Here is a 24,784-nt window from a genome sequence, read left to right as displayed (position 1 = left end):
TGGGGGGGGAGATAAAGCGGGGAATATGGGGGGGGGGGGAGATAAAGCGGGGAATATGGGGGGGGGGGAGATAAAGCGGGGAATATGGGGGGGGGGAGATAAAGCGGGGAATATGGGGGGGGGAGATAAAGCGGGAATATGGGGGGGGGAGATAAAGCGGGGAATATGGGGGGGGAGATAAAGCGGGGAATATGGGGGGGGAGATAAAGCGGGGAATATGGGGGGGGGGAGATAAAGCGGGGAATATGGGGGGGGGGAGATAAAGCGGGGAATATGGGGGGGGAGATAAAGCGGGGAATATGGGGGGGGAGATAAAGCGGGGAATATGGGGGGGGAGATAAAGCGGGAATATGGGGGGGGAGATAAAGCGGGGAATATGGGGGGGGGAGATAAAGCGGGGAATATGGGGGGGGAGATAAAGCGGGGAATATGGGGGGGGAGATAAAGCGGGGAATATGGGGGGGGAGATAAAGCGGGAAATATGGGGGGGGAGATAAAGCGGGGAATATGGGGGGGAGATAAAGCGGGGAATATGGGGGGGGAGATAAAGCGGGGAATATGGGGGGGGAGATAAAGCGGGGAAATATGGGGGGGGGAGATAAAGCGGGGAATATGGGGGGGGAGATAAAGCGGGGAATATGGGGGGGGGAGATAAAGCGGGGAATATGGGGGGGGAGATAAAGCGGGGAATATGGGGGGGGAGATAAAGCGGGGAATATGGGGGGGGAGATAAAGCGGGGAATATGGGGGGGGAGATAAAGCGGGGAATATGGGGGGGGAGATAAAGCGGGGAATATGGGGGGGGAGATAAAGCGGGGAATATGGGGGGAGATAAAGCGGGGAATATGGGGGGGGGAGATAAAGCGGGGAATATGGGGGGGGGAGAAAAAGCAGGGAATATGGGGGGGAGATAAAGCGGGGAATATGGGGGGGGAGATAAAGCGGGAAATATGGGGGGGGGAGATAAAGCGGGAAATATGGGGGGGGGGAGATAAAGCGGGGAATATGGGGGGGGAGATAAAGCGGGGAATATGGGGGGGGGAGATAAAGCGGGGAATATGGGGGGGAGATAAAGCGGGGAATATGGGGGGGGAGATAAAGCGGGGAATATGGGGGGGGAGATAAAGCGGGAAATATGGGGGGGGGGAGATAAAGCGGGAAATATGGGGGGGGGGAGATAAAGCGGGGAATATGGGGGGGGGAGATAAAGCGGGGAATATGGGGGGGAGATAAAGCGGGGAATATGGGGGGGGGAGATAAAGCGGGAAATATGGGGGGGGAGATAAAGCGGGGAATATGGGGGGGGGAGATAAAGCGGGGAATATGGGGGGGGAGATAAAGCGGGGAATATGGGGGGGGGAGATAAAGCGGGGAATATGGGGGGGGGGAGATAAAGCGGGGAATATGGGGAGGGGGGGAGAGAGAGAAAGCCGAGGAATATTGGTGGGGGGGTAGGAGAGGGGGTGAGAGATGGGGTTGGTGGGGATGAAGGAGAGGGATAAAACCGGGGAATTGGGGGGCGGGTGGAGAGAGATAAAACCAGGCAATGTTGAGGGGAGGGTAGGAGAGGGAGAGAGAGATGGGGTTGGTGGGGATGAAGGAGAGTGATAAAGCTGGGGAATATGGGGTGGCGGGGAAGAGGGATAAAGCCAGGGAATATGTGGATGGGGGGAGAGAGATAAAGCCGGGGAATATTGGGGGGTTGGGGGGGGGGGTCGAGGAGAGGAGAGGGAGAGAGATGGGGTTGGTGGGGATGAAGGAGAGGGATAAAGCGGGGAAGATGGGTGGGGGAGAGAAATAAAGCTGGGGAATATGGGGGGGTCGGGAAAGAGATAAAGCTGGGGAACGTCGGGGGGTGGGATAAGCCAGGGGAATATGAGGGACGGTGATAAACTATGGGAATATGGGGGATGTGATAAGCCAGGGGAATGTGGGGGGCTGGAGGAAGAAGATAAACCCAGGGAATGTGCAGGGGGGGAAGATAAACCCGGGGAATGTGGTGGGGCGAGATACGTCCAGGGAATATAGGGCGGAGGAGAGTTAAGCCCGAGAATATGGGGGGAATGACGAGGAGATAAGGCCAGGTAATGGGGGGTTTGGAGATAATCCCAGGGAATATGAATGAATGGGGGGGAATGGCTTAGTGGTATTGTCACTGGTCTAGTAATCCAGAGACCCAGTGTAATGCTCTGGGGATCTGGGTTCGAAAAGGAATGAAACTGGACAGACCACCCGGCATTGACCTAGGCACCTGTCAACCCTGCAAAGTCCTCCTTGCTAGCATCTGGGGGCTAGTGTCAAAATTGGGGGAGCTGTCACACAGACTAGTCAAGCAACAGTCTGACATAGTCATCCTCACGGAATTATATCTTGCAGCTAATGTCCCAGACGCCACCATCACTGTCCCTGGGTATGTCCTATCCCACTGGCAGGAGAGACCCAGCAGAGGTGGTGGTACACGTATACAGTCGGGGGTGAGTTGCCCTGGGAGTTGGCTCCGGACCCCATGGAGTCTCATGGTATCAGGTCAGACATGGACAAGGAAACCTCCTGCTGATTACCACGTACCACCCGCCCTCAGCTGATGAATCAATGCTCCTCCATGTTGAACCCCACTTGAGAGTGGCAAGAGCACGGAATGTACTCTGGGTGGGGGACTTCAATGTCCATCGTCAAGAGTGGTTCAGTAGCACCACTACTGACCAAGCTGGCCGAGTCTTAAAGGATGTAGCTGCTAGACTGGGTCTGCAGCAGGTGGTGAGGGGACCAACAAGAGGGAAAAACATACTTGACTTCATCCTCAACAACCTGCCTGCCACAGATGCATCTGTCCATGACAGTATCGGTAGGTATGAACACCACACATTCGTTGTGGAGAAGGAATTCCACCTTCACATTGAGGATTCCTTCCACCGTGTTGTGTGGCACTACCACCGGGATAGATTTCGAACAGATCTAGCAACTCAAGACTGGGCATCCATGAGGCACTGTGGGCCATCAGCAACAGCAGAATTGTACTTGAACACAATCTGTAACCTCATCCCTGGCGTATCCCTCACTCTACCATTACCATCAAGTCAGGGGATCAACCCTGGTTCAATTAAGAATCCAGGAGGGCATGCCAGGAGCAGTGCCAGGCATACCTAAAAATGAGTTGTCAACTTGGTGAAACTATAACGCAAGACTACTTGCATGCCAAATGGCATAAGTAACAAGTCATAGACAGAGCTAAGCGATCCCACAACCAATGGATCAGATCTAAGCTCTGCAGTCCTGCCACATTCAGTTGTGAAAGGTGGTGGACAATTAAACAACTCACTGGAGGAGGAGGCTCCACAAATATCCCCATGCTCAATGATGGGGCAGCCCAGCACATCAATGCAAAAGATAAGGAGGAAGCATTTGCTACAATCTTCAGCAAGGAGTGCCAAGTGGGTGATCGATCTCAGCCTCCTCTGGAGGTCCCCAGCATCACAGATGCCAGTCTTCAGCAATTCGGTTCACTCCACGTGATATCAAGAAATGGCTGAAGGCACTGGACACTGCAAAGACTATGGGCCCTGACAATATTCATCAATAGTACTGAAGACTTGTGCTCCAGGACTTGCCACACCCTTAGCCAAGCTGTTCCAGTACAGCTACAACATTGGCATCTACCTGGCTACGTGGAAAATTACCCAGGTATGTCCTGTACACACAAAGCAGGACAAACCCAACCAGCCAATTACTGCCCCATCAGTCTACTCTCAATCATCAGTAAAGTAATGGAAGGGGTCATCAATCACACTATCAAGCGGCACTTAGCAACAACCTGCTCACTGATGCCCAGTTTGGGTTCCGCTGGGGTCACTCAGCTCTTAACCTTGTTACAGCCTTGGTTCAAACATGGACAAAAGAGCTGAACTCCTGAGGTGAGGTGAGAGTTACTGCCCTTGGCATCAAGGCCACATTTGACTAAATGTGGCATCAAGGAGCCCTAGCAAAACTGGAGTCAATAGAAATCAAGGGGAAAACTCTCCATTGGCTGGAGTCATACCCAGCAGAAAAGAAGATGGTTGTGGTTGTTGGAGGTCAGTCATCTAGGCTCCAGGACATCACTGCAGGTGTTCCTCCATGTGGTATCCTCGGCCCAACCATTTTCAGCTGCTTCAGCAATGACCTTTCTTACATCATAACGTCAGAAGTGGGGATGTTCGCTGATGACTGCCCAATGTTCACTATTCACGACAGCGCAGATACTGAAGCAGTCCAGGTCCAAATGGAGGAAGACCTGGACAATATCCAGGCTTAGGCTAACGAGTGGCAAGTAACATTCGCACCACATAAGTGCCAGGCAATGATCATCTCCAGGAAGAGAGAATCTAACCATCGCCCCTTTATGTTCAATGGCATTACCATCACGGAATCCCCCACTATCAACATTCTGGGGTTTGCCATTGACCAGAAACTGAACTAAACTAGCCATTTAAATACTGTGGCTGCAAAAGCTAGAGGATAGGAATCCTGCAACGTAACTCATTAACTCCCCAAAGCCAGTCCTCCATCTACAAGGCACAAGTCAGGAGTGTGATGGAATACTCCCCACTTGCCTGGATGAGTGCAGCTTCCACAACATTCAAGTAACTTGACACCATCCAGGACAAAGCAGCCCACTTGATTGGCGCCACATCCACAAATATTCACTTCTTCCAACACTGACGCACAGTAGCAGCAGTGTGTACCATTTACAAGATGCACTGCAGGAATTTGCCAAGGCTCCTTAGACAGCACCTTCCAAACCCATGACCACTTACTATCCAGAAGGACTAGGGCAGCAGATAGATGGTAACGCCACCACCTGGAAGTTCCCCTCCAAGTCACTCACCATCCTGACTTGGAAATATATCGCTGATCCTTCACTATCACTGGGTCAAAATCCTGGACCTCCCTTCCGAACAGCACTGTGGGTGTACCTACACCACATGGACTGCAGCGGTTCAAGGCGGCAGCTCACCACCACCTCAAGGGCAACTAGGGATGGGCAATAAATGCTGGCCCAGCCATTGAAGCCCACATCCCATGAATGAATTAAAAAAAGAAAGATAAGGCTGGGGAATATAGGTGGTGGGGTGGGATGGGAGGCAGAAGATAAGCCTGGGGAATGTAGTGGGGTAGAAGGAAAGATGGACCCTTGTGGGGTTGGGTGGGGGAGATGGACCCCATGGAAATAGGGAAGAAACCCGGGAGAATGGGTGGAGGCGTAAACTCTTGAGATTGTGGAGGACAGAGACTGGGGATGTTGAAGAGATAAAGCCTAATCTTCCTTACATGTTGCCCTCATGGTTCTCATCCAGCTCCACAAGTGGCCTCCTCTGGTGATGTAATATCTTGTCTGTCTTGTTGCTGAATCTGAGATTATATTTAAATTATGTTCTCCAGGTCACCTACAAGATGCTGAGCCAGTTCCTGGGCATTCATGTCAACCAGGCGAAACAGTGAGTTTGGTGACTTGAGATAATCCCATTTGTGCCTTATACCCACCATCAAATAGTATGAGCTAAAGAACTACTTCTTGAGAAACCCAGGAGGGGCAATCCTACGTGAATCATCCTCTGCAGGACAGGAAAGGAGGAAATGGGGAGGGTGAGGGAATACTGTGTCTTGTACCAGTTGTGTGTGGGCATCAATAACAAATTGCATTTATAAAAGTGTCTTTAATGTAGTAAAGCATTTTGCAGTTGTCCCAGTAGCCTGGGGTGGGAACAGATGGGAAATAGATCAGCCTGGGTACTTGCTCCTGATATAACGACAATGGGAAGGGTCTGCATGTTGCTGACATTAGCCGGGGTGGGTGATGATGCCTGTCATGATCAAATAGTCCACTGCTAGTAGGTGGATAAAATTCACTTGAAATGACATAAAGAAATTCATATAGTGTCTTTCAGGACCGTGGAAGATCCCAGAGCACTTTATAATCAGGTACTTTTGAAGTGTAGTCACATGGACTGCAGCCACGACCTTCTCAAGGGCAATTAGGGATGACCAATAAATGCTGGCCTAGCCAGCGATGCCCCATCCCATAAATGAATAACAAAAAAAACTCACTAAGGATTGTGGCAACTAATTTACACAGCAAGGTATCACAACCATCTATGAGGTAGAAGGACAAATAATGTGTTTTTATTTGACACTTTATTGCCCTTCCCTAATTGCCCTTGAAGGTGGTGATGAGCTGCCTCCTTGGACCACTGCAGTCCAGGTGGCATAAGTACACCCAAAGTGCTTTTAGCAAGAGTGTTCATGGATTTTGACCCAGCGCAAAAAAAGAAAGTAAATCCTGCATTTATAGGATTAGTGGATCATGAAAGGTGCTATCTACATCCTGGAGGTTACCATTGACCAGAAACTGAACTGGACGAGCCATTTAAATACTGTGGCTACAAGAGCAGGTCAGAGGTTAGGAATCCTGTGGCGAGTAACTCATCTCCTGACTCCCCAAACCCTGTCCACCATCTACAAGGTACAAGTCGGGAGTGTGAAGGCACACTGTCCACTTGCCAGGATGAGTGCAGCTCCAACAGCACTCAGGTAGCTTGACACCATCCAAAACAAAGCAGCCCACTTGATTGGCACCCCATCCACAAACATTCACTTCCTCCACTACTAACGCACAAGCAGCATCTACAAGATGCACTGCAGGAACTCACTAAACCCCCTTAGACAGCACCTTCCAAACCCACAACCACTACCATTTAGAAGAACAAGGGCAGCAGACACATAGGAACACCATCACCTGCAAGTTCCCTTCCAAGCCACTCGCCATCCTGACTTGGAAATATGTCGCCGTTCCTTCATTGTCGCTGGGTGAAAACCTGGAATTCCCTCCCTAACGGCACTGTGGGTGTACATACACCACATGGAGGCAGCTCACCACCACCACCACCTCAAAGGGTAATTATGGATAAGCAATAAATGCTGGCTTAGCCAGCAACTCCCACATCCAGTGAATGAATAAAAAAAAAATGACTGAGATCAAAGTGCTTTACAACTAATAGAGCACTCACTGCTGAACTGTAGGAAATGGTGAAAGAACATGAATCCAGGTGGAGGGGGCTCTGTTAATTAATGATGGTATGAGCACAATAGTAAGGGATGACCTAAGTTTGGGAAACCAGGGCGTAAAAATTGTTTGGGTAGAGATGAGAAATGATAAAGGCAAGAAGTCACTTGTGGGAGTGGTGTACAGGCCCCCTAACCGTACAGTTATTAGTACGGGGTATAAAGGAAGAAGTAATGGGAGATTGTCAAAAAGGTATGGCAATAGTCATGGAGGATTTTAATCTGCATATGGACTGGGAAAATCAGATGGCCAAAGGCAGAGTAGGTGAAGAATTAATGGTATGTGTTTAAGATAGTTTCAGGATTTTGTATAATGAGATGACATTAATTAATGATCTCATAGTAAAGGATCCTTTAGGGAAGAGTGATCATAGAATGCTAGAATTTCAAGTTCAGTTTGAGAGTCCCACCCTAGTGTTTTGGCGTTAAACAAAGGTAACTACGTAGGCATGAGGGCAGATTTGGACCTAGTGGACTGGGCAGGGAGACTACAAGGTAGGACAGTTGATGAACAGTGGCAGATATTGAAGAAGATATGTAAATTATGAAAGAAAACTAGCGCAAAATGTAAAAACATAGTAAAAGCTTCTACAAGTATATAAAAGGAAAGATTAGCTAAAGTGAGGATGAGACTGGGGAGTTAATAGTGGGGAACACAGAAATGACAGAGACGCTTAATCAATATTTTGCCTCAGTTTTCACGGTGGAGGGCACTAGTACCACCCCAATAGTAGCAGGTAGTGCAGAGGGTATAGAGAAGGAGGAACTTAGAACAATTGCCATCACTAGAGAAAAAGTACTGAGCAAACTATTGGGATTAAAGGATGACAAATCCCCAGGACCTGATGGCTATATCCCAGGACCTTAAAGGAAGTGGCAGCGGAGTTAGTGGATGCATTGGCTATAATATTCCAAAATTCCCCTGAATTCTGGAAAGGTTCCAGTGGATTGGAAAAATGCTAATATAATGCCCTTATTCAAAAAGTGGGGGAGGCAGAAAGTAGGAACCTATAGACTAGTTAGTTTAACATCTGTTGTTGGGAAATTGTTGGAATCCATTATTAAAGAAGTAGTAATGGGGCATTTGGAAAGTCAAAATGCAATCCATCAGAGTCAGCATGGTTTTATGAAGTGTAAATCGTGTTTGACTAATTTGGTAGAGTTCTTTGAAGATGTGACAAGCAAAGTGGATAATGAACATGTAGCGTATCTGGATTTCCAGAAGGCCTTTGGTAGGGTGCCACACAAAAGATTAATACACGAGATAAGATCACATGGAGTTAGGGGTAATATATTAGCTTGGATAGAGAATTGGCTAACCAACAGAAAGCAGAGAGTCAGGATAAATGGGTCTTTCTCTGGAAGGCAAGCTATAACTAGTGGGGCGCCACATGGTTCTGTCCTTGGGCCCCAACTATTTACAATCAATATTAATGGCTTGGATTCAGGGGTAAAAAGTACTATAGCTAAATTTGCAGATGACACCAATATAGGTGCAATGAAGAAATAAATTTACAAATGGATTTGGACAGGTTAGGTGAATGGGCCAAAATTTGGCAGGTGGAGTTTAACGTGGATAAGTGTGAGATTATCCATTTTGATCGGCAGTTTTAGGCCTATACTCGCTAGAGTTTAGAAGGATGAGAGGAGATCTAATTGAGGTATGTAAGATGCTAAAGGGGATAAACAAAGTAGACATGGAGTGGATGTTTCCCCTTGTGGGGCATTCTAGAACGAGAGGCCATAGTTTTAGGCTAAGGGGTGGTAGATTTAAATCAGAGATGAAGAGGAATTAGTTTTATCAAAGGGTTGTGAATTTGTGGAATTCACTACCTTGGAGTGCAGTGGATGCCGGGATGCTGAATAAATTTAAGGAGGAGATATGGACAGATTTTTAATTAATAATGGGTTGAAAGGTTATGGGGAGAGGGCGGGAAATTGGAGTTGAGGCCGAAATGAGATCAGCCATGATTGTATTGAATAGCTGGGCAGGCTCGAGGGGCTGAATTGCCTACTCCTGCTGCTAGTTCTTATGTTCTGTGTTCTTACGTTTTTAGAATAGCACATTCTGGCACAACCAGAGAGCTGGTTATACTGGACCTGAAATTGTGGTCATTAATTAATCCTTAGTGAAGGTGCCCCTAGGTACCAGCGATCATAATATGTTCAAATTTTATATTCTGTTTGAGGGAGAGAAGAGTGGGTCCAAGATTACTATTTTAAACTTTAAATAAGGGCAATTATAAGGGCATGAAAGCACAGCTAGCTAAAGTGAACGAGCAAATTAGGTTAAGGTATGGGTCAATAGAGATGCTGTGGCGGAAATTTAAAGGGATATTTCAGAATACTCATAATAGGTACATTCCAACGAGAGAGAGAAATTCCAAGGGGAGGGCCCACCAACCATGGTTAACGAAAAAGATTAAAGATAATATCAAACTTAAAGAAAAAGCATATAATTGTGCAAAGAAGGGTGGCAGGTCAGAAGAATAGACAGAATATTAAAAACAGCAAAGATTGACCAATAAAGTAATAAGGAAGGAAAAATTAGCGTACAAGAGAAAGCTAGCTAGAAGTATAAAGTTAGTACAAGTTTCTTTAGGTATTTTAAAAAAAAAGTTAAAGTGAGTGATGGTCCTATAGGAAGTGAGTCTGTGGAATTAATAATGGAAAATAAAGAGATGGCAAATGAATTGAACTGGTATTTTGCATTGGTCTTCACTATGGAGGACATAGCTAATATCCAGAAATAGCTGTAAATCAGGAAATGGAAAGGAGGGAGGAACTCGGGGAAAATTACAAATATCAAGGAAGTGGTTCTGAGAAAATTGTTGGAGCTGAGGGTTGACAAGCCCTCAAGTCCTTATGGACTTCATCCTACGGTCTCAAAAGAAGTGGCGAGTGAGATAGTTGATGTGTTGGTCTTAATTTTCCAAAATTCCCTAGATTCAGGGAAGGTTCTATTAGATTGGAATAGAACAAATGTAACTCCTTTATTCAAAAAGGGAGGCTCCAAACAGGCCAGTTAGCTTAACGTCTGTCATAGGGAAAATGTTAGAACCAACTATTAAAGAAGCTATAGCAGAGCACTTGGATAAGTTCAAGGTAATCAGGCAGAGTCAACATGGTTTTGTGAAAAGAAAATCATATTTAACCACGTTATTGGAGCACTTTGAAGAAGTAACATGTGTTGTGGATAAAAGGGTGGATATACTGTACTTAGATTTCCAGAAGGTATTTGATAAGGTGCCCCATCAAAGGTTATTGTGTAAAATAAAAGCTCATGTTGTAGGGTCGGGGGGTGGGGGGGGGGTAACATATTGGCATGGATAGAAGATTGGCTAGCTAACAGGAAACAGGATAGACATAAATGGGTCTTTTTCTGGTTGGCAAGGTGTAACGAGTGGTGTGCCACAGGGATCAGTGCTGGGGGGCTCAATCTTTTACAATTTATATAAATGACTTGGATGAAGGGACTGAAAGTATGCTTGCTAAATTTGCTGATGACACAAAGATAGGTAGGATAGTAAGATGTGAAGAAGACAAGCAGGCTACAAAGATACAGAAAGAGGCTAAGTGAGTGGGCAAAGACATGACAAATGGAGAATAATATGGGCAAATGTGACAGGAAAAATAAAAAAGAAGCATATTATCTAAGTGGTGGGAAATTGCAGAGCTCTGAGATGAGGGATCTAGGTGTCCTAGTGCATGAATGACAAAAGGCTACAGAGCGAATAGAATGTTATCATATATTCAGGGGGAATTGAATACATAAGTAGGGAGGCTATACTTCAGTTGTACAGGGCACTGGTGGGACCACATCTGCAGTATTGGTCTTGTTATTTAAGTAAAAATGTAAATGCATTAGAAGCAGTTCAATGAAGGTTTACTAGACTAACAACAGGAATGGGAAGGTTGTCTTATGATGATGAAAGGTTGGACAGGCTAGGCATGTATCTGCTGGAGTTTAGAAGAGTAAGACTTGATTGAAACCTATAAAATCCAGAGGGGTCTTGACAAGGTAGATGTGGAGAAGATGTTTCCTCTTGTGGGAGAATCTAGTACCAGGGGCCACTGTTTAAAAATAAGACATTATTTTGAGACAGATGAGAATTTTTTTTTTCTGAGGATTGTGAGGCTTTGGAACCCTTCCTCAAAAGGTGGTAGAAGCAGAGTCTTTGAATACTTTTAAGGTAGAGATAGATTCTTGATAAGCAAGGGGGTTATTGGGGCTAGGCGGGAATGTGGAGTTGAGGTTATAATCGGATCGGCTATTTTATTGAATGGCAGAGCAGGCTTGATGGGCCAAGTGGACTTGAATTTGTATTTTTTTTTGTTATTCGTTCCAGGGATGTGGCTGTCGCTAGCTAGGCCAGTTTTTATTGCCCATCCCTAATTCCCCTTGTTCAGACTGCATTGCTGTGGGTCTGGAGTCACATGTAGACCAGGTAAGGATGGCAGATTTCCTAAAGGACAAAGGACAGATGGGTTTTTACAACAATTGCCTATGGTTTCGTGGTCATCGTCAGACTTGTAATTTCAGATTATTGAATTCAAATTTCACCATCTGCTATTGTGGGATTTGAACCCAGGTCCCCAGAACATTACCCTGGGTCTCTGGAATACCAGTCCAGTGACACTACCACTATGCCACCACCTCCCCATGAGTATTTGTTTCTTTGTATGCATCTGCTGCCCTTGTCCTTCTAGGTGATAGAGGTCACAGGTTTGGAAAGTGCTGTCAAAGATGCCTTGGTGTGCTGCTGCAGTGCATCCTGTAGTGGGTGCAGATTGCTGCCATTATGCGTCAGTGGCGGATGGAGTGCCGATCGAGTGGGCTGCTTTGTCCTGGAAGGTCAAGCTTCTTGAGTGTTGTTGGAGTTGCACTCATCCAGGCAAGTGGCAAGTTTTCCATCACATTCCTGACTTGTGCCTTGTAGATGGTGGACAGGCTTTGGGGAGTCGAGGTGAATTGCTCACTGCGGGATTCACAGCCTCTGACCTGCTCTTGTAACCAGAATATTTATATGGCCACCCCATCTGACATCTCACATCAGCTTCACTCACCCAAAACTCAGCTGCCAATATCCTTACTTGCACCAAGTTCAACCATCATCCCCTGTGCTCGCTGACCTACATTACCTCCCAGTCCAGTAATGCCTCAATGTTGAAATTCTCATCCTCGTGTTCAAATCCCTCCAAGGACGAGATCCTTCCTATCTCTAATCTCCTCCTGTCCCTACACCCTCGAGACCTCTGAGCATCTCCAATTCTCGCCTCTTGCTCATCCCTGATTTTAATCACTCCGCCAGTGGTGGCTGTGCCTTCAGGTGCCTGGGCCCTAAGCTCTGGAATTGCCTCCCTAAACCTCTACCTAACTTTCCTCCTTTAAAACATTCCTTAAAACCTACCGCTTTTGTTCACCTAATATTTCCTTACGTTGCTAAGTGTCAAATTTTGTTTGGTAAAACTCAAATGTTATGAAGTGCCTTGGAAGATTTTACTATCTTAAAGTCGACTTTAAATGCACATTGCTGAACCTTATTGGTGGGGGTGGTAGAGTCTGAGATTTTCTTTGAGTTCAGTTCCAGTTCAGTCAGAACTATATGTTGGCTGCCCCATGGCTAACTGGCTGTCACCAACGTAGACAGCCAGTTTCCTGAGATTTCAGTGGGTCCGTCGATATGATCATACAGGTCTTTTAGCCAGCAACTGGTCTTGAAATTGTACAGGTTGTCCACCTCCAAGTTGAAAGACCCCTTTCGGTTAAAGACTGGGTTTGTCACAGGGGGTTTGTACCTCAGTAACTGTTCATTCTCTCTTTTTGTGTGTTTGCCAGGATGCTTTATTACTATGTAGAGCGAAAGCGGAAGGAAAATTCTGGAGCCCAGCTCCATGTGACCTATCTCGTGTCTGGGAAAGCAGTTGAAAATGGGACTTCGGTACGTCTGCTACTCAGTGTCGAGAGCATCAGTAATAGTAGCAAACTCTGTCATAGATTAGGAATTGTCAGACCCACTTCCTCACATTCTCCCACTTTCTATCATGAAATGTCCTAGAACAAACAGGTTATTCAGCCCAACAAGCCTGTGTCTTTCCCCACAGGATGTGGTTTCAAAGCAATCCACGTGATTGGCACCACATCTACAAACACTCCCTCCACCACTGATCAACAGTAGCAGCAGTGTGTACCATCTACAAGATGCACTGCAGGAATTCACCAAGGCTCCTTAGACAGCACCTTCCAAACCCATGACCACTACCATCTAGAAGGACAAGGGCAGCAGGTAGATGGGAACAGCACCAGCTGGAAGTTCCCCTCCAAGTCACTCATCATCCTGACTTGGAAATACATCGCTGTTCCTTCACTGTTAAGCTTGGTCAAAATCCTGGAACTCCCTCCTTAACAGCACTGTGGGTGTACCTACACCACATGGACTGCAGCAGTTCAAGAAAGCAGCTCACCACCACCTTCTCAAGGGCAACTAGGGATGGGCAATAAATGCTGGCCCAGCCAGCGAAGCCCACATCTCATGTCTAAAATTTTTTTTAAAGTCCCACTCACTCCTCAAACCCTTTTAGACTGGGAGGAGTCTTATCCTACTCTCTTGCTCACTCCGTGTACCCTTTAATAAGATCATAAGAAATAGGAGTAGACCGTTCAGCCCATTGAACTTGTTCCGCAATTCAATAAGATCATGGCTGATCTGATTGTGGCCTTATCTCCACTTTCCTCCATGACTCCTATAACCTTTGACTCCCTCATCAATCAAAAATTTGTCTAATTCAGCTTTGAATATATTCAGTGACCCACCCTCCACTGCTGTCTAGGGAAGAGAATTCCAAAAACTAGTGACCCTCCGAGAGAAGAAATTTCTCCTTATCTCCATCTTGAATGGGAGACCCCGTATTTTGAAACTGTGTCTCCTCGTTTCAGATTCCCCATGAGGGGAAACGTCCTCTCGGCAAAGACCCTGTCAAGCTCTCTCAAAATCTTGTTTCAATAAGATCGCCTCTCATTTTCCTAAATCCCTATGAATATAGGCCCAACCTTTCCTCAAGCCAACTGCTTCTGCCCAAGAATCAGCCCCTCATTGTTAACCAATTATTCAATTCCCTTCACAATAATTTCTTGATTTTACATCAACTTATTTTATCCACTTCTCTTACTTCCAAATACACTCCTATGTTAGCTAAGTGGGTACATGTATCTCAGGTGTGGTGCTCAGTTGCACAGATCTAGAAAATCCAGGTTCCAGCCTAGCTTTGCACTGAATTAGCTGAACTCCGCCAGGACAGATTTGAATGCCAATAGTTGGGCTCAGTACCGCTGGGAAAAGTTTGGTTCCTGGTCACTCTCCAGCAACACCCGCTAGGAAAACAGGCAATCTTAGCTGGCAAATGATGAAACCGGCATCATGTCATCAAAAAGGCTTTGTTAAGCAGGGTTGGTTGTCTGGGGCAATGTGCCAAGAAATGACCTGCTGGCTGTGGCATTCTCAGTCAGGGTGGTTGCAGAATGGTAGGGGATGTGAATGTGCTGACTTGCCTGCTGCTCATTAACTATGGTGCTCTTTTGTTCCAGTGTCACAAGGTAGCGGTGGTGAGAGAGGATCAGCTGGAAGGTAAGAGCAGACATCTGCAGTTGATTCAAATCATCTATGTCTGCGTACTGCTCAAGTCTTTGGCTGGTGTATGCTGAGGTGGGCAACGTCTGCCTTTTGTGGCCACTGACTCCTGGCATTGTCTATGGAGCTTGATCCACTTGTGTTTGGATGAGAGCCTTCTGTGGAAAGATCAGAGAAATTAGATTGTTCTCTTGAGAGCAGAGAAAGGGGAGATTTCACCCATCAGGCCCGTGCTCGCAGACCTGCATCGACTTTTGGTTATGCGATGCTCTAATTTTTAAAATTCACATCTTTGTTTTCAAAGTCCTCCCTCTTTCTGTAATCTCCTCCTGCCCCACATTCCTCTGCATCTCTTCACTCTTCTAATTCTGGCCTCTTGCACATCCCTGAATTTAATTGCTCCACCATTGGCAGCTGCCAAGGCCCTAAGGTCTGGAATTCCTTATTCTCTATCTCTCTGTCCACGTTTAAGATGCCCTTTGAAACTTCCACCTCTGACCAAGCTTTTGGCCATTTGTCATAATATCTCCTTATGTGGCTTGGTGTCAATATTCTTTTGAGATAAATGACTTAGATGTTGAAATGATACCAAATCTGGAGTGTGACAGGGACAGTGAGGATGATACCAATCGACTGCACCAGCATAGGCTACCAGAATGGGCAGACAAGGGGCAGATGGAATCTAAAACAGAGAGGTGTGAGGGGTACATTTTTCACAGAAGGGATAGGGAGAGGCAATATAGGTTTAATGGCACAACTTAGAGTGTGGAGGAACAGAGGGACCTGGTGGGTTGCATGTGTATAATCTTTGAAGTCAGCAGGATCTATTGAGAGAGTAGATAGCAAAGCATATAGGATCTTGGGATTTATAAATTGAGGTACTGAGTACAAAAGCAGGGAAGTTTTGCTGACTTTTTTTATTATGCTCTGGTCAGGTCCCAACTAGAATATTGCACTGAGCTCTGGTCACTGTACTTTAGGAAGCATGTGAGGGTCCTTGAGAAGGTGCAGAGGAGATTTACCAGATTGCTTCCAAGGATGGGGGTTGTTAGTTTCAAGGTTAAGTTGGAGAAGCTGGGGTTGTTTTCTTTGGAGCAAAGGAGGTTGAGGGCAGATTTGATAGTGGTGTACAAGTTTGTGACAGGTTTAGATAAGGTAAAGAAAAGCTGTTAATTAGCTGGTGGTACTAGGACCAGGGGACACAGATTGAAGGTTTTGGACAAGAGATGCAGGAGGGATGTGAGGAAGAACTTTTTTATGCAGCAAGTGGTAATGACCTGGAACTCGCTGCATACAAGGGTGGTGGATGCAGAGGTGATCAATAATTTAGAAAGGAAATTGGATGGGCACTACACAGAAATAAATTTGCAGGGCTACAGGGATAGAGCACAAGAATGGGACAGACTGGATTGCTCCATGGAGAGCCAGCATGGAGTCGATCTGCTGTATGGCCTCCCTCTGTGTGCCGTAATGACTCCACGATTAATGTCTTGGGCCGTTTCACTGCGTTAAAATGTAAATTCAATGCAAATGCAAGTTATACTTCATAGAGGCGTTCAAAATCATGAAGTGTTTTTATAGAGTAAATAAGGAAAAACTTTTCAATGGTAGGAGGACTAAAGAATGAAGAGAGTTGAGAACCTTTTTACTGCAGAATTGGTGGAAGCAGATTCAATAGTAACTTTTAAAAGGAAATTGGATAAATACTTGAAAGGGAAAATTTGCTGATCTATTGGAAAAGAGTAGGATTGGAACTATTTGGATAGCTCTTTCAAAGAGCTAGCAGAGGCTCAATTGGCTGAATGGCTTCCTCCTGTGCTGTAGGATTCTATGATTCATCACTGCTAAGGAGTGCTTGATTAGCTGCAGTGCTGGAGGTGCCATGCGGAACCAGGTTGAGATGTTCACAATGGGTGTTTCCAAGGCAGCGTGGTGAAGCCTGCGATTATTTACTAGTGTCAGAATAAGGGGCTAGCCATTAAGGATGGAGATGAGGAGAAATTTCTTCAGAATTCTCTACACCCGAGGGATGTAGATGCTCAGTTGTAGAGTATATTCAAAACTGAGATTGATCTTTGTACACTATGAAATGTAGAGATATGGGGATAGGGCAAGAAAGTGGAGTTGATATAGAAGTTCAGCTGTGATCTTACTGAATGGCAAAGCAGGTTCGGAGGGGAGGTCTGGCCTACTCACAATCCTCTTCTATTTTTCTTCTATTAAAACTGTGGAGACGGCTGGCTCAGAGGAGAGATTACTCGTGGAGTTTAAGGTATTAGATTTGTTGAATCCTGATAATGTTTGCGATTGGCACAGGCTCTAGGACCAAGGCACATTGACTCAAACATATCAGGAAAGTTGTTTTGGACTTAACTGTTTAATACTGAAGGTGAGTAATGGACTCCCCACAGGATGCAGTGAGTGGCAAAATTCAAGAGAGGATTAGATGGATATTTGAGGGAGCGGTTGATTGAGAAACTCGCTAGATGGACGGCAGACTATTGTACTTGCCTCTCTTGGACACCTGGGAATCAGTCACTTGCTCTTGCAAGTGTCTGGGAGATTGTATAACTTCTGAAAATGTTCAGTTAGCTTTTATTTTATGTAAAGCATACAATTATTGGAACAAGCTTGCGGGCCTGAATGGTCCACCCCTGTTGCAATGAGTTTTGCAGAGCAGAAGATATAAGGTTTGCAAACAGTTGCTTGATAGTACAGAACTTGAGTATTGCTGAAAAAAGAGATATGTCGCTAAAGTTTTTGTCATGTACTCATCAGGAGAAACTTGCAAATGGGCTAAAGATCACCGCTTTCGGACCTGAAAAGTATCCAGTCTATCTCTGACTACCCTAGAAAGGCAAAATACCTCAAAATTTTGAACAACAAATTGAGCAAGCCATTTCACGCTGCTACTATGCAGTGGCTATGCAAATTGTATTTTCTGCTAACTGGATGCTACCGTCAGTCCAAAAAGACATTCTGCCTACCACACAGTAGAGCAGCATTGTGTATGAATTTCTGTGCCAGTGTGACACCAGGTACCTAGGCCATATGTTCTAAAGATCAAATCAAACGACATGTTCCTTCTGTTGTTCATAATAGGCAGAGTACAGACTCTGAGAAACTTATCAGCCATGATTGAATGGTGGAGCAGACTCGATGGGCCGAATGGCCTAATATCTGCTGCTATGTCTTATGTACTCAACCAGCCCGAGCTTACAAAACCCCAAAAAATGCGTCTGCTGTTTGATGTGATTCTGTGATTGGGCAGCATTTGCTGAACAATCCTGAGTGCGCTATTAGCTACATTAACAACCAATTTAAGATAATCAATTGAGCTCATAGTTTGGCTCATTTAAGTTTGCTACAAGAGACACACACTCATTCATAGAGACCCATTCTCTGCAAACAAAAGGAATATATTCAAGCCTTGTACCTTTTTTGAATTACCAGGGTGCTTGGGAACCTATAGTTGCTTTCTCCATGGCAACGCCTTGGCCAACCATCATTGACTTGCCAACCAATCAGTTTTTCTCATGTAGTATTGTTGTGATTGTTTCAAATCTGCCATTCTTGCATTTGTCCTGATGCTTGATGAGTGCAAGATGAAAAACTTCGGCAACATATCTCTCTTTCCAGCAATATATATATAAGCTTCGATTCCCAGCTATGCTGTGTGTTCACCTGTGGCTAGTCAGTGGTTGGATTAGTAAGAAGCGGTGGAGGCGGGAGCCAAAATCAGTCCAGGTTCTTACTCCTTATCGCTATTCCTGCTAGAAAGAGTGTGAATGTTAGTAACATAGGAGTAGGCCATTTGGCCCTTCGAGCCTGCTGCACCATTCAGTAAGATCATGGCAAATCTGGTTGCGGTTTCAGCTGCTTTTTCCTGTCTGCCCCCCCATAACCTTTACACCCTTGCCTGAGGTTCATCAAGCATGGGAACCAGGCTCAGCTATACCGGGCCTGAATACACTGTCAACACTGTTCAGAATGATGAGGTAACAAGGGACTGTGGCTTCAGGGGAGATAGAGATGTCAATGTAAATAAATTCTTACAAGCCAGATACTCGTGGTGTTACATTCTCTGAATGTTCATGTACTTACAGCACTGAAGCTGAAAATGTTGGTGACTGCCAGTGTCCACGTTTACAGCATTCAGAAGGCAATGCTGAAGGATAGTAGCCCCCTCTTCAACACCGATTACGAAGCAATCAAGGAAAATCTGCAAAACAGTAATAAGTGAGTAACATGACTGCTTACACAACAGGTTTACAGTGGGTTTCACAGCTTCAAACTAGCTGCTGGAGGAAACTATTCGAGCGCAAGTATAACTTACAATAGGGAAATAGGCCACTCGGCCCAATTTGGTCCATGGTGGTTTTTATATTCCATATGAGCCTCCTCCCACCCCTCTTTCTCTCACCCTATCAACATAGTCCTCTATTTCTTTCTCTCTCTTATATATGGATAGCAAGTTTCACAATCTCACCACTCTCTGGTTAAATAGATTTTTTAAAATTATTCGTTTATGGGATGTGGACATCGCTGACTGGGCCAGCACTTATTGCCCATCCCCTAACTGCCCTTGAGAAGGCGGTGGCGAGCTGCCTTCTTGAACCACTGCAGTCCATGAGATGTAGGGACACCCACAGTGCTGTTAGGGAGGGAGTTCCAGGATTTTGACCCAATGCCAGTGAAGGAATGATGATATATTTCCAAGTCAAGATGGTGAGTGGCTTGGAGGGGAACTTCCAGGTGTTCCCATGCATTTGCTATCCTTGACCTTCTAGGTGATAGAGGTCACGGGTTTGAAAGGTGCTGTCTAAGGAGTCTTTGTGAGTTCCTGCAGTGCATCTTGTAGATGATACACACTGCTGCCACCATGTGTTGGTGGTGAAGGGAGTGAATGTTTATTATGATGAATGGGGTGCCAATCATGCTGGCTGCTTTGTTCTGCATGGTGTCCTGCTTCTTGAGTGTTTTTTGGAGCTGCACTCATCCAGGCAAGTGGAGAATATTCTATCACAATCCTGACTTGTCCCTTGTCAGTGGTTGTCAGGCTTTGGAGAGTCAGGAGGTCAGTTACTGCCTGAAGAATTCCCAGCCTCTGACCTGCTCTTGTAGCCACAGTATTTATATAGCTGATCCAGTTCCATTTTTGGTCAATGGTAAACCCCCCAGAATGTTGATCGTGGGGGGATTCAGTAATGGTAATGCCATTGAATGTCATGGGGAGATGGTTGGACTCTCTCTTGTTGGAGATGGTCATTGTCTGGCACTTATATGGCATGAATGTTACTTGCCACTTAACAGCCCAAGCCTGAATGCTGTCCAGGTCCGAGTCTATTTGCAGCAAGACTTCTTCAGTATCTGAGGAGTCACGAATGGTGCTGAACATTATGTAACCATCAGCGAACATCCCCACTTCTGACCTTATGATGGAAGGAAGGTCATTGATGAACAGCCAAAGATGATTGGGCCTAGGCTACTCTCTTGAGGAACTCCTGCAGTGATTCCTGAATTTGAGATGATTGACCTCCAACAACCACAACCATCTTCCTTTGTGCTAGGTATGACTCCAACCAGTGGAGAGTTTTCCCCTGATTCCCATTGACTTCAGTTTTGCTAGGGCTCCCTGATGCTACATTCTGTCAAATGCTACCTTAATGTCAAGGGCTTCACTTTCACCTGATCTCTGGAGTTCAGTTCTTTTGCCCATGTTTGGACCAACACTTTACTGAAGTCGGGGGCTGAGCGGCCCTGGCAGAACCCAAACTGAGTGTCAGTGAGCAGGTTATTGTTGAATAAGTGTCGCTTGATAGCACTGTTGACATCTTCTATAATTTTATTAATGATCAAGTGTAGACTGATGGGGCAGTTATTGGCTGGGTTGGATTTGTCCTGCTTTTGTACAGGACATAACTGGGCAATTTTCTACATTGGCTAGATGCCAGTGTTGTAGCTGCACTGGAACGGCTTGGCTAGGGGTGTGGCAAGCTCTGGAGCACAAGTCCTCAGTACTGTTGCTGGAATGTTGTCAGTGCCCATTGCCTTTGCAGTATCCAGTGCCTTCAGCCATTTCTTGATAACATGAGGAGTGAACTGAATTGGCTGAAGACTGGCATCTGTGCATGCCCTAAATTTTTTATTTGATTAATTACTGACTATCTTAGTGACTATATCTATGGCCCCTACTTTTGTACTGTCCCCACAGGAAGCATCATCTCCATGTTTGCCAATCAAACATCTTCATAATTGTAATCAACAACAACTTATTTAGCACCTTTAATGTAATTAAACATCCCAAGGTATTTCACAGAAGCATTATAAATCATTGCATGACACCAAGCCACATAAGGAACTGTTACATCAGAAAACCAAAAGTTTGGTCAAAGTGGTCGGTTTTAAGAAGCCTCCTAAAGGAGGAAAGTGGGGTAGAGAGGTGAAGAGTTGTAGGGAAGGAATTGAGGTACTTGGGGCCCAGGCATCTGAAGGTACATCTGCTGGTGGTGGAGCAATTATCATTGGAAATGCAGAAGAGGAGTCCAGAGATCTCGGAGGGTTGCAGAGATGGGGAGAGGCGAGGCCAAGGTGGTTTTTGAAACAAGGATGAGAATTTTGTTAGGAGATAGAGACAGTTTAAGTTATATTGATATTTGTAGCTGTTAGGAATGAGTTTTAGTTTTAAAGTTTAAGTTTGTTTTGTATTTCTGTATTTGTGTGTTAAGAAAGGTCAAATGCTGTTTTAGTTTAACTTTAAAAAGGTGCATGCATTTCTAATGAGAGTTTTACGACTTAAACTAAGTTAAGCAAACAAGAGTAGAAAAAAACAGTGCTGTTGCCTAGCCACAGGGATCCAGAGAGGCAGGTCCCTCCCACAGACACACACAAGAAGAGAAACAGCAGTTTGTTTTGGAAGCTGTTGGAGTTCAGCTGGTTTTGAAGATAGCTGCCAGGGAAGCAACCTTGAAGGGATAGATAGCCAGCCCCAAGATTAAAATTGGTTGAAAGTAGCTCACAAGAGAGACTGGAGCAAAGGGGACAAGTCCCAAGCTAAAGAAAAACCCAAAAAATTCAGGGGAGTGGAACAGGGAAAAGTCCCAAGCAGACCTCCTAGTCAAAGGTAGGACTGGAACCTGGGAAAGGTTCTGGTAAGTGAAGTTAAGAGTGAGGGGCAGAAAGAGAAGGCTCCAAGCTACAGATTTTAAGAGACAAAAGGTGCAGAAAGCAGCTTTAAAGCAAGAACAACTTACAAGAGGCAAAAAAGTTCAGAGACCACTGAAGGTCTGTAACTCTTTGCTATGGGCATGTGAAGCATCGGTACTGTTGAGGGCTGAGTCGGTGAGAGAGGTGCGTGGAAGACAGCTTGAAGCATTAGGTGACCCAGGGAAGAGGAACATAAGAAGGAGAGTTTGAAACCCTGGAGGTGAACCCTTACAGAAGGCATCTGAGAGAAAGTCGGTTTGGGAGAAGATTCAAAGGTGAGGTCTTGGTGAGTGGAGATTGGAAACCCTCATGTGAAAGATGGAGTGCAGTGATACCAGTTGGCTTACGGTGTGACAAGTGTCTGGGGGAGTTGCGGAGAGACCCATAGCATTTGGTTCAGGTGTCACTTGATTCAGAATGTTGGGTGTCTGACCGCAGGGTGCCTATTGGTACATGGACTGTGCACATACTGTGAACATCAGAGTATAAGATGGCTTTTGTAACTTGTGCTATCCTTACAAATCTGTATATACCTGTAAAGGTATAGTTGTGGGCAAAGGACTATTGCTACACAGTTCATCTTTTCTTGTTTAATAAATGTTTTATTCTTTTGTTAAAAGTTCATCAACTGACTCCTATGACTCTATTCAGTACTACTCTCCACGTATCCAAACAAACAAATAAAAGTTAGGATCTATCAAACTGGGTTCTGCTCTGGTATCAAGCTTGTCCAAGAGTAACCTAGACTGGGATTATAATTTTAAAATCAAGATGTTACTTGCCTGGGAGCCAATGAAGGTCAGCTAATGTCAGATAAGCGGTCTGATAATTCAGCAACAGTGGAGGAGTCAAGAGAGGTAGTGGTGAGGTCACCCCTGGTTCTTTCCCTCAGTAGAGAAATGAGCACTAATATCATAACCTCTCAGATCTGGTATCATAATTGATTTTTTTTTGTACATTCTCTAGTGCCTTCTGTTCTTTTTACATTCTCGGTAGGAGTCATTGCCTTTGTGTGAGGTGGGGAGGGATTCATTAAAGGACTGTTGCTGAAAAGAGAAACATGTTGCCAGAGCTTTTTGCCTAGCACTCAGGACAAATGCAAGTATGACAAATTTCAAATGATCACAACAATTTATACCACAGGAGAAAATGGTGCTGAGTAGTTGGCAAGTCAATTCTGATTGGTGTTATCATGGAGAAAGCAACAGAGAACTATTCTCTATGACTCTGATTAAAGGATTGAAAATGTAAGAGACTGCTGAGAACTGTGGAGAGCAGAGTTTGACCTTGGCTGAGGCCAGGTCACTCCTTTGCTGGCTTCAAGGCTCGCCAACATCAAGCTTGTTCTTAGTAAATGCAAGGTCACAGCACAAAACTGCCCTAAATTGGCAGTCTTAATCCACGATGACACTTCTGCCAAATTCAAATATTAAACTGGAGCAGTGCAGATGTTCTACTGAACTTCAGGACATAGGAATGGGAGGAGGCCATTCAGCCCCTCTAGCCTGTTCAGCCATTTAATTAGGTCTTGGCTGATCTATATCTTAACTCCACCTACCCGCCTTGGTTTCTTGATACCTTTACCCAGCAAAAGCTGTTCAGGCATGTTGATTTTTCGCAGAGTATAGAGACTTGTATTTTCCACTAGTGCGAAGCATATAGTGATATCTAATTGGGTTCTGGTGGAAGGCATTAACTGGGACTTCATCTACGCTCCTGTAGATGGGATCACTTACATCCACCCCAAGAGGGCAAAAGGCTTAAATATTTTATCTGTAATTTGGCACTTAGGGTGTCGCTAGCAACACACTATCACAGCCTTGTTTTTGTGCTCAAGTCTCTGGAGTAGGACTCAAACCCACGACCTCTGACCCACCAAACGATGGCTGACACTTCAAACTTGTTAGAAATGTGGTGACTTTCTGAATCCCTGGAACAGATCACGCCCTGTTGCTAATTTTCCCATCACTTTGCCATGAGTACTGAGAAACCATTTCTTTCTGATCGCAGATACAGTGCCATTCGATGTGAGGATGCTGTTCCTCGGTCAGCTGAGGAGTTGGCTCAGCTGCAGAAGTCGGTGCAGCAGTCCTCTCGGAGTTCAAGTGAGGCGACGAGCACCAGCAAGCCTATGGTGAATGGCAATGCGCCCGTGGCTCCTAAGAATGTTCCGCCACAACCCAAGGGAATCATGGGGATGTTCTCCGCCAAACCCTCCGCCAAGTCACAGGACAAAGAGGTGAAAGGGGAGCCAGATCTGGCAAAAGACGGGGAGAATGCTGTAAGTGTTCGACAGATGGTGAGCTCAACTTCTGGGTCAAATTCAGCCAAGGCTTTGAGTGCTCACACATTCATTCTTGTAGTTGGATGTGAAAAAGCTGATTCAAAGGGCATGTGGCAGCTGGAAAGTAGGTATCAGTGGCAGAGGGGGTTGCAGGGGACATAAGTGAGTTAGCTGAAAGAATGGCCAACAAATGTGAAGTGGAGAGACCAGGGGAACCATTGCAGGCTGATGTTAGAGGAGTATCTAATGTATCTTTTATATCCATCCAAGAGGTTAGATGGGGGTCTCAGTTTAACACCTCCGATGTTGCAACTCTCCCTCAGTGTTGCACTGCAGTGTCAGCCTGTATTTTGACCTCCAGTCTCTGAAGCAGGGTTTGACCCTCTAAGATTTGAGGGGATAGTGGAGGTAGGATGAGAATGTTCGTTTCGCTTTTCTGGGTTCATATTCTTCCACTCCCCTATCCAGAGACTGCTTTTTGGTATCAGATGTTGCATGTGAGTGAAGTACTTCGTGACATCAGTCCTGAAAGATGACAATGTTTTTTAAAAAGAAGTGTTTCACGATG

The 24,784-nt window shown here is 45.4% G+C and overlaps 1 protein-coding gene across 4 annotated transcripts in view; it reads left to right on the top strand.

Moving 5' to 3' along the window:
* pold3 (polymerase (DNA-directed), delta 3, accessory subunit) overlaps window positions 1-24,784 on the top strand; it is a 34,998-nt gene that overhangs the window by 256 nt on the left and 9,958 nt on the right. For 2 of the 4 annotated variants that reach the window (XM_041199926.1, XM_041199925.1), the window contains exons 2-6: window positions 5,419-5,474; window positions 12,938-13,040; window positions 14,684-14,723; window positions 18,833-18,965; window positions 23,943-24,231. In XM_041199926.1, coding sequence (XP_041055860.1) covers window positions 5,419-5,474; window positions 12,938-13,040; window positions 14,684-14,723; window positions 18,833-18,965; window positions 23,943-24,231 — 621 coding nt within the window. The remainder of the gene's footprint in view (window positions 1-5,418; window positions 5,475-12,937; window positions 13,041-14,683; window positions 14,724-18,832; window positions 18,966-23,942; window positions 24,232-24,784) is intronic. The other 2 variants (XM_041199927.1, XM_041199929.1) reach the window with 2 other exon arrangements.

Source organism: Carcharodon carcharias, chromosome 11 (assembly GCF_017639515.1).
Source record: "Carcharodon carcharias isolate sCarCar2 chromosome 11, sCarCar2.pri, whole genome shotgun sequence".
Lineage (NCBI taxonomy): Eukaryota > Metazoa > Chordata > Chondrichthyes > Lamniformes > Lamnidae > Carcharodon > Carcharodon carcharias.
Note: the sequence above shows the minus strand (reverse complement) of the source record. Positions and strands in the feature narration are given on the sequence as shown.